Source organism: Neopelma chrysocephalum, unplaced genomic scaffold (assembly GCF_003984885.1).
Source record: "Neopelma chrysocephalum unplaced genomic scaffold, ASM398488v2 Primary Assembly neopelma1_74, whole genome shotgun sequence".
Classification (NCBI taxonomy): domain Eukaryota; kingdom Metazoa; phylum Chordata; class Aves; order Passeriformes; family Pipridae; genus Neopelma; species Neopelma chrysocephalum.
Genome location: NW_020897735.1, coordinates 3,925,622 through 3,939,312, shown reverse-complemented (window position 1 = coordinate 3,939,312; position 13,691 = coordinate 3,925,622). Strand labels below are relative to the sequence as shown.

General features: G+C 39.0%; 1 protein-coding gene across 5 annotated transcripts in view; it reads left to right on the top strand.

The window, feature by feature from the left end:
- CDK5RAP2 (CDK5 regulatory subunit associated protein 2) overlaps positions 1-13,691 on the top strand; it is a 73,130-nt gene that overhangs the window by 11,132 nt on the left and 48,307 nt on the right. For all 5 annotated transcript variants that reach the window (XM_027687678.1, XM_027687676.1, XM_027687679.1 and 2 more), the window contains exons 9-14: positions 1,059-1,112; positions 1,526-1,645; positions 2,229-2,321; positions 4,151-4,369; positions 9,484-9,654; positions 10,402-10,575. In XM_027687678.1, the coding sequence (XP_027543479.1) occupies positions 1,059-1,112; positions 1,526-1,645; positions 2,229-2,321; positions 4,151-4,369; positions 9,484-9,654; positions 10,402-10,575 (831 nt within the window). The remainder of the gene's footprint in view (positions 1-1,058; positions 1,113-1,525; positions 1,646-2,228; positions 2,322-4,150; positions 4,370-9,483; positions 9,655-10,401; positions 10,576-13,691) is intronic.

Here is a 13,691-nt window from a genome sequence, read left to right as displayed (position 1 = left end):
GCTATGAAAGTTAAGAATGTGACTTGAGAGTTTGTTCTTGGAAAGTGTCTCTACTGTTGGGGTCTGGAAAAAAAGCTGTGGTAAGGTAGGTAGGCATAAAAAAATCTCATGAAATAAAGTGGAAGTTTAGCCTTTGGCTTACTAAAGGCGCAAGAGTCAGTCTTATTTCACTTGGCTCTTAAACAGGAAGGCAGATATCCTGACAGCTGGAATGCAGAATCAGGTCCTGAGGCTTGCTGTCTTTTTTTTTTTTCTTTTTTTCCCATTGGTTATTCAAACAAGAAATTAAAGCTGGCAGAAATAGGAAGGTTAGTCATGGGGGCTGTCAGGATTTGTTTTGGAACTGAATCTTACTCAGTACCTACACACCTTTTTGTTTATGTCAAGATAAGATGAGAACCTTCAACAATTGGACTGATTAGTGAAATTTAAATTTTTCAGTCTGCATGGTCTTGCAATTAAATCAATGTGTGTCAGGAAAGACCACTCTGGTTTCACAAGAATATTTGTGTGTCAAGGTGAAAACAGTGTCATCTTTAATCACTTCATAGGAGGTGCACAGCCTGCATGGTCATTTGGGATGCAGTACTGGAGGAAAAAATCTGATGAATAGCTTTGCACAGCTCTGGTTTTTATATATGATTACCTTTTAAAAACAAATAATTCTGTAACCTCCCTGGGGAAAAGTGCTAATTAAAATCTGCCTTGATAAAAGCATCTTGCTGGCAAAGATAAATGTCACCTAAAAATGCACCTTTATTAACTCGGCAAGTACAGTTGTTCCTGTCTCATGGAAGAACATGTTGTGTGGGTTTTTGTTTTATTTTCTTTTTTTGTCCTTCTTCTTAATTTGGACTGGCTCATACTGTGCCCAGGTAGATTTTTAGACGTCCAGGAAGCAACTGATTCAATATATTCCTGTCAAAATGTGTATATTAAGTTTTCCCTCCACCCCCGAGCTTTTTAAGCTCATTTTGCTTCATTTTAATGCTTAATGAGTTATAGTTGTGTTGAGAATGAATTTTTTGGTTCTTATATGAGTTATGTTGTTCTTACAGGCTCTTAGAATGGAGCTTAAAAATGAGAGAAATTCCTTTGAAAAAAAATTTCAGGTGAGTTCTGATTTTGTTTCTGTTTCCCTCACTCCTTGCAGTGTGTGTTGGGCTCCCTCTGTTATGTATTCATAGGTACAGACAGGAAAGGGCAGAGCAAGTCCTCTGGTAAATTCTCTTTTATGTCTCATGACAGGAAGGCTCCTCCTTTTTTTTGAACCAATTTTCAGTAGAGCTGATAAGGCCACTTATCAAATATTGGAGCTGATACTCATGGCCAGCCCATGAGATTAGCCTTCTTCTACTGTATTCCAGGCACATCTTTAAGATGATGACTCTCATTTTGGGACTGTGTTTTATGTTGGTAATCTGAGTAATAAGCTTCCAGAACTCTGAGGGAATGTTCTTATTAATGTGCAGTTACAGTGTCTCTTAGTGGGAAGTTAATGCAACTTTCACATAATCTGATTTAGTCACTCCAAGAAGAGCTACAAGAGAGGGAAAATGAGCTTGCTGTTGAAAAGAAGAATGGTTTGAAAAGGGACAAAACTATCCAAGGCCTAACTGTTGCCTTAAAAGCAAAGGAAAGAGAGGTATGGTGATTGTGATCTTGCTGGTTTGTTGAACTGGGAGTGGAATTTTGTGTTGTGTGTGTGACAGAGTCTGATCTCACTGTAACCATGAGGAGGCTTCTAGTGGGTCCCTGATCACTGCTCTCAGCTCTAAGCTGTTCTGTTTGCCAGGAGTTTGGGCTCTTGGACTGGAGGAGAGAAGAAAAAAGGTACTTAACTGATACTTTCTCCCCTAAGAACTTAAAAGAAAAATGTTTTCACTTACACACTGATTTTTATCAGCTCTGAGCACCACTTACATGGTATGAGGAGTATTTTATTTGTTGAGTAAGTGGAGCTGTCAAAGGCAGCTAAAAGAGGAGAGGTCAAGCTGAAATTCAGAATGTGTGGAAGAATGGGAAATACTTAACTTGAGTGATAGGCAGTCTAGTGAGTGTTGTATAAGAACAAGTATTTCTTTATATGAGATTTGTTATGATCTATTTGGTGGTTTTGTTCTTGAAAGTGTTTTATGTAGCTGGATGAATGGATGATGAGGTGGGATGACGATTACTGAGTGGCCATCCCTTGGAAATAACTATTTCTACATTCCTTTTACTTAAAGAATGAGGAGCTTGGTTCTGAAATTGAAGAGTTAAATGCTTCATTGGCTAAGGCAAGAGAGGCAACTCACAAGGCCCATGTACAAAAATTCAAGGTAAGAACAAACAATTTAATGTGGCTTCCCCATCCCTGCTCTTCCCTCCTCTGTAACTCCATGCAGTGGGTAGTGCTTTGTGTCTTTGAAAGCAGAGAAATGGAAATTAGTTTAAAATGTTGTTTAAAATGTTTGATTTTTTTTTTTTTTTACCTTGAAAAAAAAATTCCCAAATCAAATAGTTGGAAAAGTGAAATGTTAAAATGTGATATTACTTACCTTGTTTCTTGATATTTTTCTTCCATAAAAACTGAGAAACATTAAGAGAGAAATAAATAGAAGAAAAAGAAGTTAAAGACACAGATAGTTGTGGAGCTGAGATGATCTTGAGGTTTTTTTTTTTGCTGACCTGTTTTGTTTTCTCTTCCAAAAGTATGGTACCAGCACAGGCTTCTTGTTAGCAGAGTGGATATGAGACACTTGTTTGGATTTATTTATATAATAAATGTGAAACCACTATTTACAAAATAGTGGAATGTTGTTTGTGAAAATGTGATTTAGTAATGCTTTCCAGTGTGTGGTGGAGGAAGGACTTTATGATGATAATTTCTGCATTGTAAAGGTCTTAAAATGTAAAATGGGAGAAAATAAGAATTAGATATTAAAATAGGCAATGAAATGTCTCTTGTAGCATTTTCAAACTCATCTAAAGTTTGATAAAACTGACACTGCTTAAGGCAGTGCTGCATCTTCCATTGTGCTGTTTGTTCATCCACGTGGTTTCAGCCCAGCAGGGATGGCAGAGGTGGATTCAGCTGCTTCTGAGGTGCCCCCACTACAGCCTTTGTGACTGGCTGTTATCCCAGAGTCTAATGGAGTAGTAATGTTTAGTTCTCTCAGAGCACATCCATTTCTTCAAAAGCCTTTTATTTTACTTAAGCCCATGTTTTAATCGTGCTCTACTGAGAAAAGTTTATCATATTTCTTTTTCAGGTCATTTTGGCCTGTATGTGACTCTATAGCTTATGTTTGCTGTTTCATACCTGCTTTGAAATACGACTCTTATCTATTTATTTTTGAGACCTTGTTGATTTTTTTTTTTTTAAAGTTCTAAGCTTATAAAGTGTGTGGCTAATCCCTCCTGCCCACAGAGTCCACGTGGCATGGTGGGTGACAGAGCCAGCCCTTCTCCTCAGTACTCGGCTCCTTAGCTACAAACTTGAGTTGAAGGCAGTTCTCTGTGAGTAGACTGTGCTGCACAGCCCACTACTCCTGTCAGCTTCAAAGCCACTTGAAACAGTGTTTGGTGGGGAAGAACACAATTCTGACTTGCTGTTTTATATTAAAAATCATACTTATGCCCAGGGCAGTGGTGGAGTCACCATCCCTGGAAGGGTTCAGAAAACACATGGATCTGGCACTTGAGGACATGAATTAGTGGTGAACACAGTGGTGGTGCAGGGTGGTTGGACTCCATGATCTTAAAGGTCATTTCCAATCTTAATGGTTCCATGAAAGACTTGGTGGCTACCTGCCCTAGGCCAGATTCAAACTGCCCCAAAAGCAGAGCTTTATTCAGTTAAAGCTTTGAGAAGCAATAATACAACTATGACCTGGTTTGCACCTCCTTTGCACGTCAACCTTTATCTCATTCTTTGTTATCTCAGACTTTGTTATCCTGCAGTGGATGTCATGGAAAGTTGTGTTACTTTAGCAGGGCAAACTATCAGTGTAACACTTTCCCTGTTTTGTCATTTCACTGTTTTTTTGCACCCTAATTTTGAAGTAGTGGGAAGAGGGGCAGGAGAGGGGGTTTGGATGCAATAGGAATAAATAATTCCAGGCTCTACAAACACCTTCTAGAGCCTGAATGCTGCTTTATGTTTCAGGGTGCTGCAGATTATCAAGCTCTCCTGATGGAGAAGGAAACCCTGTTGGCAGAACTTCGTTCAGAAAACCTCACCAAGGACGCTGAGAATCGCAGACTACAAAGGATAATTAAAGTGACCGGTCAAGAGCTGAGTGATTTGAATCAGGAAAGAGAGAAAATGGAGAAGGAGCTGGATGAAGCACAGCTACAGAAGAGTAGAAGTGACAAAACCATTAATGTTATTATCACTTTTTTGCTTTATTTCATAACATTTAATTCAGCATTTTAGCAGGTCCTTTACTCACAAAGTTAGGTTTTTAATTTAAATAGCTTTTGGTAAGGTAAATGCCTAACACTGCCTAATGCCAGTGTTCAAAAGAATGTAGCTAAGAAGACTGAGGAAAATTCTGGCACATAATCTACACAGAAGAATATATTAAAATAAATACAGTTTTTATAGTTAAGTCCTAGGGAAAAACATTAGCCTTTAGAAGTGGTAAATGGTTACTGTTGGTTTCAGTTTTCTGATGGGAGGATCTGAACATGCATTCTTCCTACCGTTGTTGCTTCCATCAGGGCAGCATTTGCATAACAAGCAGAGTCCCTCCTGCATCCAGAGTCTGCTCCTCCTCAGTCAGGGATTAGCCTCCTGCTATATTAAATTACATAAAAGATTAAATGAGCCTGTCCTTATTCAGTGGCTGTTTTGGTTCCATTATTAAATAAGGGCCTTAATAAAGCAGGGAGACGTGGAAATTGCAGCTCCTGCACTATCCCTTAAAACCAGCAGAGGGGTCTCTTTACCTACAAACCAATTAAGTTCTTCTCCCCCCCTCCCACCCCCAATTTAACGCATTTTTGTTTGATTGTCAACTGTGGTTTGGCTGCCGTCACAAAGTCTCTATCTTTGGTGTGCTTTGAAATTTCTTCAGGGTGTTGAGGTTAAGGAGAGCGAGAACAGATCGCTCCTGTCAGTAAAACAGCCACAAAGAGCGTTTTATTGATTTGAGGTATTTTATATTTAACTGTCTTCTCTATTCAGAATTTTTTTTTTTCATCTTTCAGGGGAGCCAGAATATAACTGTATAGGAGAGACAGGAAAAATAGGACTGAGTAAGGAGTTGCCAGGGGATTCAAAGTTGCTTGGATTACAGAAGCCCTATTTGACTCCATTATGTCCAAGTTTTTCATGTAAATGACTGGCTCCTTGGGGAGAAGCATTCCTGCCAAAAGATGAGCAGTCTTATAAAAATTATATCCCTAACCTATTTCCTAGTCCTTGCAGAACAGCTGCTTCCATTTCAGAGCTGTGAGTACATTGGGATATAACCACATTGCCTGTGAAGTGGAGCCCATTAAGTAGTAGATATGTGGGAGTAAAAAAATATGCTGTGAGATTTTGCTCTTTGACAAACAGGAAACTGCTTCAGTGATGTGATGCAAACTTTTTATGAGACAACCTTAAAAATTCAGTTTTCTATTTATGCTCCAAGATACCTATTTATCAGTGTTTCTATTTTGTTAGAATAAAGCCAGCAAGAAAGTGTATAAACTGTAGAAAATGCCCTCAACATTTGTAATGAACTGCTGTCCTGGCTCTTCACTCACTCACAGGGAAATTTTCAATGCCTTTCTGTGTATGAGAAACTAGGATAATGCAAATTTTTTCATATATCCATTAAAAAGAAAAACAACAAAACCCAAAAAACACCACAAGTAACAAACCCTAAAAAAACCCTGAGGTCCAGAAAATGTCCTTTCCCCTGTTGTAAACCAAGTTTATCTGGGCATGATTTGGGCATTACTGGCCTGGAAGGGAAGGGGGTGAAACTAAATCAGTTAAAACTGTTACATGTGGGCTGATCATCCAAATCACAGACTCTGTCCAGTATTAGGAGTCTTCTGGAATAAGGGCCTTAGATGTCCTTGAACCATGTTCCTGCCTCAGGGTGGGCAACTTTAAAGGTCTCTGAAAGAGCTTTTAAAAGCTCTCAGTTCTGTACTTTCCAAAAGCTGCTGTTAAGCAGCACTTTGAGCATCACCACTGAGATGCTGCTAAAAGTATCACTTTAAGCTCTTTGAGACAAGGAGGTTTGAGCTATATTCTTATATACTATTGATGAGGAATAAACATCAACTCATCCTTTTTGTTGCTTGTGCCTACCATGTTACTGTGCCTCTAGCAGGGATTCAGTCCTCCTTCTTCGAGGAGTTTGTTCAAATTTACATGATTAAACACCTCACATACCCATTCTCTCTCCAGACCTAAATGTAGACAATTAGAGTGTATTTACTAGATATTCATATTTGATCAGTTGGTTGGGGAAATGCAGAATAACTCATTAGGCAGAATTTATTATTTAGCCTTCCTACCTGTAGTTAAGCCTGAGAGGGAAGTTTTGGAGCTTCGTGACTTAATTATTCACCAAACTGGATTTCATCTGACAAGGAGGGGGAGGCATCTGCTCCAGTGTTCTATATTACAGTGTTTCACATTCATTTTTCTTAGTTCAGCTATCATTAATCATGGGAAAGTCTCTGGGGAAAAAGGTTGGCAGGGGGAATTGCGAAGTTTGTGCTCCGAGAGCCGTAGGTACTATATTATCCTTGCAACTCAATGTATGGAAACCAATAGATTTTCTCCCAGCCAATTTGAGTGGTCAATGAGTTCAGACAACCTGCTACAGTGATGGATAGTTTGGTGTGTTACAGAATTCCAGCTCATGCAAAGGAGATCATTTTCAGTCTCACCTCTAGCTTGTTTTGGGAAGGATTTAGGGAACTCTGGGGGCAGAAATAGTTGAGGCAAAGTTACCTGCACATTGCAAATCTCTCACAGGCTGTTTTGGTTTTTCCACAATTGTATCCCTTGTCAGTCCAGTTCTTTCCATAAACCTGGATATAACAGAGTGCTTTTAAGGCAGAAACCTGGTTTCTGCACCTGACAAGTGTTGTACACCAAGAGGACTGAGATTAGATAACAGGGGTGGTGTTGCAGCAGCATCTCTTCTGTCTCTGCATGTCTGTCACCTTCCTAAAGCTGTTCATGGTTTTTATAAAGAGAAGAATGCTCAGGGTGTTGGTCACCTAAGTCACAGGACAGATCAAAAATGTTCCTTTGGTGTTTAGTTGCAGGTGGTTGATTCACTTAAAGCTTCTCAATGATGTAATAGCATAAAAACAACATTTAAAAAAACCCCTAAGGAGTGAACTTTGCAGTGCAGGGAAAGTCATAACGCTGCTGTTGATCCTTTGCTTCCAATTCCCATGCTGGGAATGGGAATTCAGGCTTAATTTGACCCACTTGAAGAGCTCCATAACTTGAAACCATAAGCTTTTGCAGTTATCAGACCTTACACTACTTCCTACTGCAGTTTGTTATTTATAGGTAGTTAGGAAAAAATAGCAACATTTTTGAGAGTTTGTTTGCATAGACAACACTTGGACCTGATTCTGCAATTCTTCATTTTTCTTAGTCAAGCAAGTAGTTCTTTTTGATCCTGAAAAAAATAACTTTATTAGTTTGCAGAACTGAAAGTCTAGTTTTAATCATTCTTTGAATAACATCTGAGGGGGTTTTGGGAGCTGTTAGGGGTTTCTTATCTCAATCCTGGTGATGAAGCTAAAATGAAGCAAGTAAACCAAAAGGCATTGTAAATGACAATTTGCATTTACTGTGCAAAATAAACACAAGTAAAACACTGCAGTAATAAAATGATGTTAAGGATTTGATGTGAACCTGCATGAAGTGAGGTAATTAAGTCAAGAAAAGGACATAAAACAGTTTGTAAAGAGATTGCAGTTAAAGTGTCACTAGTGCTATTTCTTTGAACTTAGAATAAGAAACAACTATTAAATTTTAAATCCCAGTGGAGGTAAATGTAAGGTTTATAGGTGACTACCATATGTGCAAACTATTTGAAGGGCTTATGCTACTTCACAAATGGGCCCCTTTGGAGAATAAATAGAAAACATTTATTTTAAGATGTAGTCTGTGTTACCTGGTTCTTTGGGTCTGAACAGAAGTTTAGATAGTATAAAGTCTTCTGTAAGTTTTAATTGTTTAATTTTAGGCAACAGCTCCTTTGTTACAAGTTTCCACTTCTCTTTTTCCATGCAATCTGTGCAGTAGATGCAGAGGAACAGTTTATAAAATGAAACTCATGTCTGTGCAACCTCTGCCTCCTTCAACTGAGTGTTGAAACTTTCACCAAATCAGGAAAAAATCAGAAGTGACACAAAGAGTGGGAGAGAAGCCACACTATGGATTTTTCTATTGCCTTGTGCTCTTGATATTTTCCACTCAGTAACTGGGAGCTGACTGTTAATTCCATGCTGATAATCTCATATATTTACATAGATTTAGGTGTTTTCCTGCTTTGTAGCAAAATGTAAGGAATAGGAATTGTTTGATGTTGTTTCTTGGAACCCGAGGCTTTCTCAGGTGGTCAGACTTTGAAACCCCACAGAGAGCTACGTTATCAGGTGGAGTGGGACAGGATCTGTAGGGATGCAGAGGAAAGAGCTGGGATTGTGGTGTAACCTGCAACCCAGGAGATGCTGCTCTTTGCATTGCACTATTCCAGTTTGGTCCTACAGATCTCTGAGTCCCTTGGACTTGCCACTGCATCAGGCTGTTGAAAGACACTGTTTCTGTGGTTTAGAAGCAGAATGGACAAGAAGCCCACGTTTCTCATGGGGAACTAAGATGGGGAGATAATGCAGCTAATCCTGGAGCTGCAGAAAGTAATTAACAGAGCCACAATCAAGATCAAGTTCTATTCACCCCTTCTGATCACGAGACTGACCCGACTGGTCACTTCAAGTTTGTGCTCTTGTCAAAAGAAAAAAGTTTGAGCGTTTCTGACCTTTCGTTTGATGCAAAAGTAACCAGTAATACAATGTTAGTGCAACAATTTTCATGGTGTGATGAGAAAAAGGAGCAAATGACAAACTGAATCACCCGTAACCAATTTTCTCCTATTTCTAGCAAGGGAGTGAATTGACTCGGGAGTGAGTGTTCATTCTGACAGCGACAACATCTACGTGCGTAATATTCCCCCCAGGCTTGCAGTCCAGTAATTCGGTATGAAAAGCATTTAAACAACAACAGCCACCTAGATTTTTAGAAGAAAATACTGAGATCTCTTCTGAAAGTTTCCTTTCTTTAATTGTGTTCACTGATGCCAACAGAAAGAAAGTGGCTTCAGTACGTTTTCCGGGCTACCCAGTGATATGGGTAATTTAAAGCGATGGAAAGATAAAATAATAATGTGGGTTGTTAGCCTTAAACATTTTTTAAAGTTGATTTGCTACATATTCAGTTTCTTTTTTTTTTCTTTTTTTTGGTAGGACCTTAGAAATCAACTAGAGAAATTACATGGTGAAATGACTGAGAAAGAAAAGGCAGTTGAACACCATTACAATATTCTTTTGAGTGAAAGCAATCAGAAGCTGCAGAGCCAAGAGCTCGTTATCAGGCGGCTGACAGACAGTGTCAATCACAAGGATCTGCTGCTTGAGGTAGGTAGACTGACTTTGAAATGAAAAATGGAAAGTTATCATTTGATATTGTGTGAGGAATTATTACAAAATCACGTTTGTGTTTGGAGTTACTGTTGATTTTGCTGATAATCCTTCAGTTTTTATAATGCCTTATTTGCAGAACAGACATATAATTACAGAGTGTGTGGCATTCAGCAGGATTTCTTAGGGTTTTTTGAAGCGTGTGGACAGAGGGAGAAGGAAACTTTGCTAATGCTTATGTAGAATTTTCACTGTTGTGGTAAGATACCTCAAAAGCTCTGAAGTGCCTGTGATTTTCAGTTTATTGTGCAGAAACTGGAAGCTGAGGAATAGGTAGAGATACTGAAATATTTTATCTTCCCTTTTTGAAGCCCAAATGACCTGTGTGAGAAGGTTCCAGTCTGAATGGTAATGGACCCTGCTCAGTTTTTTTACTGGAGATATAACACTGAAAAGTACTGATGGTGTTCAGCCTGCAGTACAAAAACTTAAGGTTGCTCTGCACCTGGAGACCAAGGTGCATGCCTTGACTTATTTATTAATACTTAAAAGATTGAATAGCTGGGCAAAGCTTCTGTGTGTCTTTCTTTGCTTCTAATATCTTAAATTTTGCTCTTTTTGCAAGGTGTGTCAATAACATGTGCCAGGTCATCCTTGGATATTCTCCTGAATTTTGTTTTGCTATTTTGCAATTTAGAACTGGAGTGAATTTTGTAAAAGTGTCTCATGGCTTTCTTTTGTTAGAAACTGGATGGAACAGTTAAAGAAAAGGATGCAGAATTGCAGGAGCTCCTGAATAAATACAAGAACCTTCTAAGAGCTAATGAAGAACTTGAGCTGAAAAATGAGGGCCTAGTAAAGGAAAAACGTGCTGCACAGTCTCAACAGTCAATTATCAAGATAGCCAGAGAGTTAGAGGTGAGTTTTTCATAATTGATCATTTGCAGATAAATACCTTGAGTTCAAATTGAAGAGAATTTTGCCTTTGACTTCCAAGCTGTGGACTCATGTATGTTGTAATTCACCAATATTGTACTCTGATGAGCTCATATGGCATCACTAAACTCTGTACTCTTAGAAAGCAAGTTAAAGGTTTTCCTGCCATAAAGAGGTAGAGTTTTTTGGTGGTTAGGGCAGACATATTTCCCTGAGTGAGAGGATATCTGTGTTTCTGAAGAGAGCTACAGAGGAAGGTTTGTATACTTCTGATAGATAAGAGGGAAGATTGCACAGAGCCAGTGACCAAAGGAGATAAATGGAGTGTGAGGAAAAATACAGCAGTGAAAATATGTCTAGGGCAAGAAGAAAACTGCTTTAAAGCAAAGAAGAAAGGCAATAGTACAGTAATATATATATGTATTTATATGCCCATTTTATTTAATGCCATAAAATGAATAAACTTGTTAGTAACTGAAATCAGATCTCAAAATTCAAAGTCTTAAAATGTAGAGTTAGTTCCTTCTCCCTTCACCCCCCACTTCTGTACAAGCAAAAAAAAGTCAGATACTGTTAAATTTTTGAATCACTTGCTGACTCCATCAGTGCATTATTACGTACAGATTATTGAATAAGCTCCTTTTGAGGTTACATTTCTTGTCTTTCTTGTGTTGTTTGCAACCTGGTATGTTAAGATTTCTTGAAGCATCAGGCAAGGTAAAAAGATTTAGACTAGTACATTATAATGGTGGAGAAAGCTTTTTCATTTCTTTAATAATAAATCAGTCATTAATGAGATTTTCTGAAGGGAGTTCAAAACAAAGTGAGCCAATGGCAAAGGAAGCATAAGTGCAGTATCTTGGGTCACATTCTGAATCATGAAATGTTTGATGTGATGGGCACTATTATTAAACGTGGTAGAGACAAGCACAGGTTGAGTCATGGATTATGGGAGAAGCTCAGAGTAAGGAGCTGCAGCCCTGTTTGCCCAGGTACCAGTGAGGGTATATCCAGTGTATATGAATGTACAGGCAGGAAATAGAGTCTGGGAAAGGTTGAGCAGAAATTCAACCTCTGTAAAACAAACTGCAGTGCACGCACGTAACTTCTGTCACAAAGGGACCTAAAAGTGATGGAAAATCATACAGAATTAATGAAAATCAAACAGTAACTCCCCTCTGTACACCTCACTCTCAGTTCAGGTGTATAAGCAGGGGTGAGAGCAGTGGTAGGTGAAGCTGTGCATGGCAATCACCCAGACCCACCTTCTAATCACAGCCCATTCTCTGCTGCTGGTGCACTCGGTGGCTGTGAACAATAGCTAATCACAGCCCATTGTCCCCTCAGCTCAACCCCAGTGTCACATATCTCCTGTAAGAACCCACTTTGGCATATTAATCATCAGTTTTCGGACACGGATTATCCAGAGCTCTGCTCTCATTGGCTGCCTGGGACTCCTGGATGCTGCACCAACTCCCAGCAAAACCACAGCTGGATGGATCCTCCCCACCAGAGGGAACAGAAACCCAGCTCTTCCAGCCTCACTGATCTTTAAAGTTGAAGAAACTGATCTGAGAGATGCAGAACTTTCTCTCTTTCATCATATCTTTGTACTCTGTTTTAATGCAATGATAAGTTTTAAGGCAACCAACATCCAGAGCTCTGCTGGGTGCCTTGGCCAGGGTGGGGAAGTTTAATGATAGTTTCTAATTTTGGAATTTGGATTCTTGAGCCACTGTCATGGGCTGGAGAAAGAGAGTGAATGAGGGCATTGATAATTATAGGGGAGTCAGGCAACTGCTGACTCTGGTGTCTGTGGAGTCTCAGAATTAAATATATTTTAGAGCCAAGGAATTTAGAAGTTAGAAGAAATTACTAAATTTTGGTACTGATTGACTGATGGATCAATAAAGAGGTGTAGGTTATGGCTTTCTCTCAGTCATTCATTCTCTGATCTTCAGAGATTTTGAAATGATCCTGAGGATTGTTGGAAGCAAGAGAATATTCAGTGAGGCAACCAGATATTCTTGTGACTTTGCCAGTAAGTTATTTATTGTGGAGGTATAAACCTTTTATTTTCATTGCTCACAATCTGAGAAACCTTTAATGAAAATAAGTTATGTTTTCCACCGCTGCTGCTTAGCAATAGTATTTGAGACTTAAATATAGACTTTAATGTATTAGATTGCCTCCTTTCATGGGAATATAAATCTTTCACTGCAATATGGTCCTGGATGTCTTACAGCTATCTCCTCTAACACATTTTCCCTCACACCATGTGTCAAGAGGTTTAATGTTTCATTAACTCCCCCAGCATTACAGTCTATTTAAGTTACAGAGCTGCCTTATGTTTTGTGTACCGTCGGGGAGTTGATTGAAATAATTCACTCCTACACGTTATTTAGAAATGACAGTAATAATGTACCAAAAAAAAAAAAAAAGGAAGTTCATGCTGTACCTTCTCATCCTTATTATTCATGAAAGATTCTGAAAAATCAGGAACACTTCTTCATGATTTTGCTAACCTTTACCTAGCTGGTTGAATTTAGAATTTAATAATTTGTGTATAGTCTGTGACATTTGGAATTAACGAGCAGCTCCTGTCTCCCGTTACGCAGAGAAAGAGCTGGGAGGATTTCACGAGCTCACTGAGGTTTTGGTACAAATGTAGGACTCAATGAACACGTGAATTTCTAAAAGGAGCAGGGTGGTGTGTTTAGCAGGGTGGTGTGTTTAGCAGGGTGGTGTGTTTAGCAGGGTGGTGTGTTCAGCACTGCTTTGTTCAGGCAGCAGTTACAGACCCCGTTACCTGCTCTGTGCACCGTAACCCTGCAGAGTGACACTGCTTTGCCACTGCTTCAGAAGGAGCTTTTAATTAGGATGTAGCTCTGTATGTCTTCAGTAATAATTGCAAGGCTTGTATCAGACATATGGAAGAGTTCACTAGAACTTTTAACAGACTGCGAACCGACTAAATTAAGTCAAAAGATTTATTTTTTCCTGTTGCTTTTTCTATGTCGCTGATCAGTGTTTGTGACCAAACCTTTCCAAGTTAAATAGCAACCTGTGTATTTCATGTTTAGTGACTGTTCTTGAAA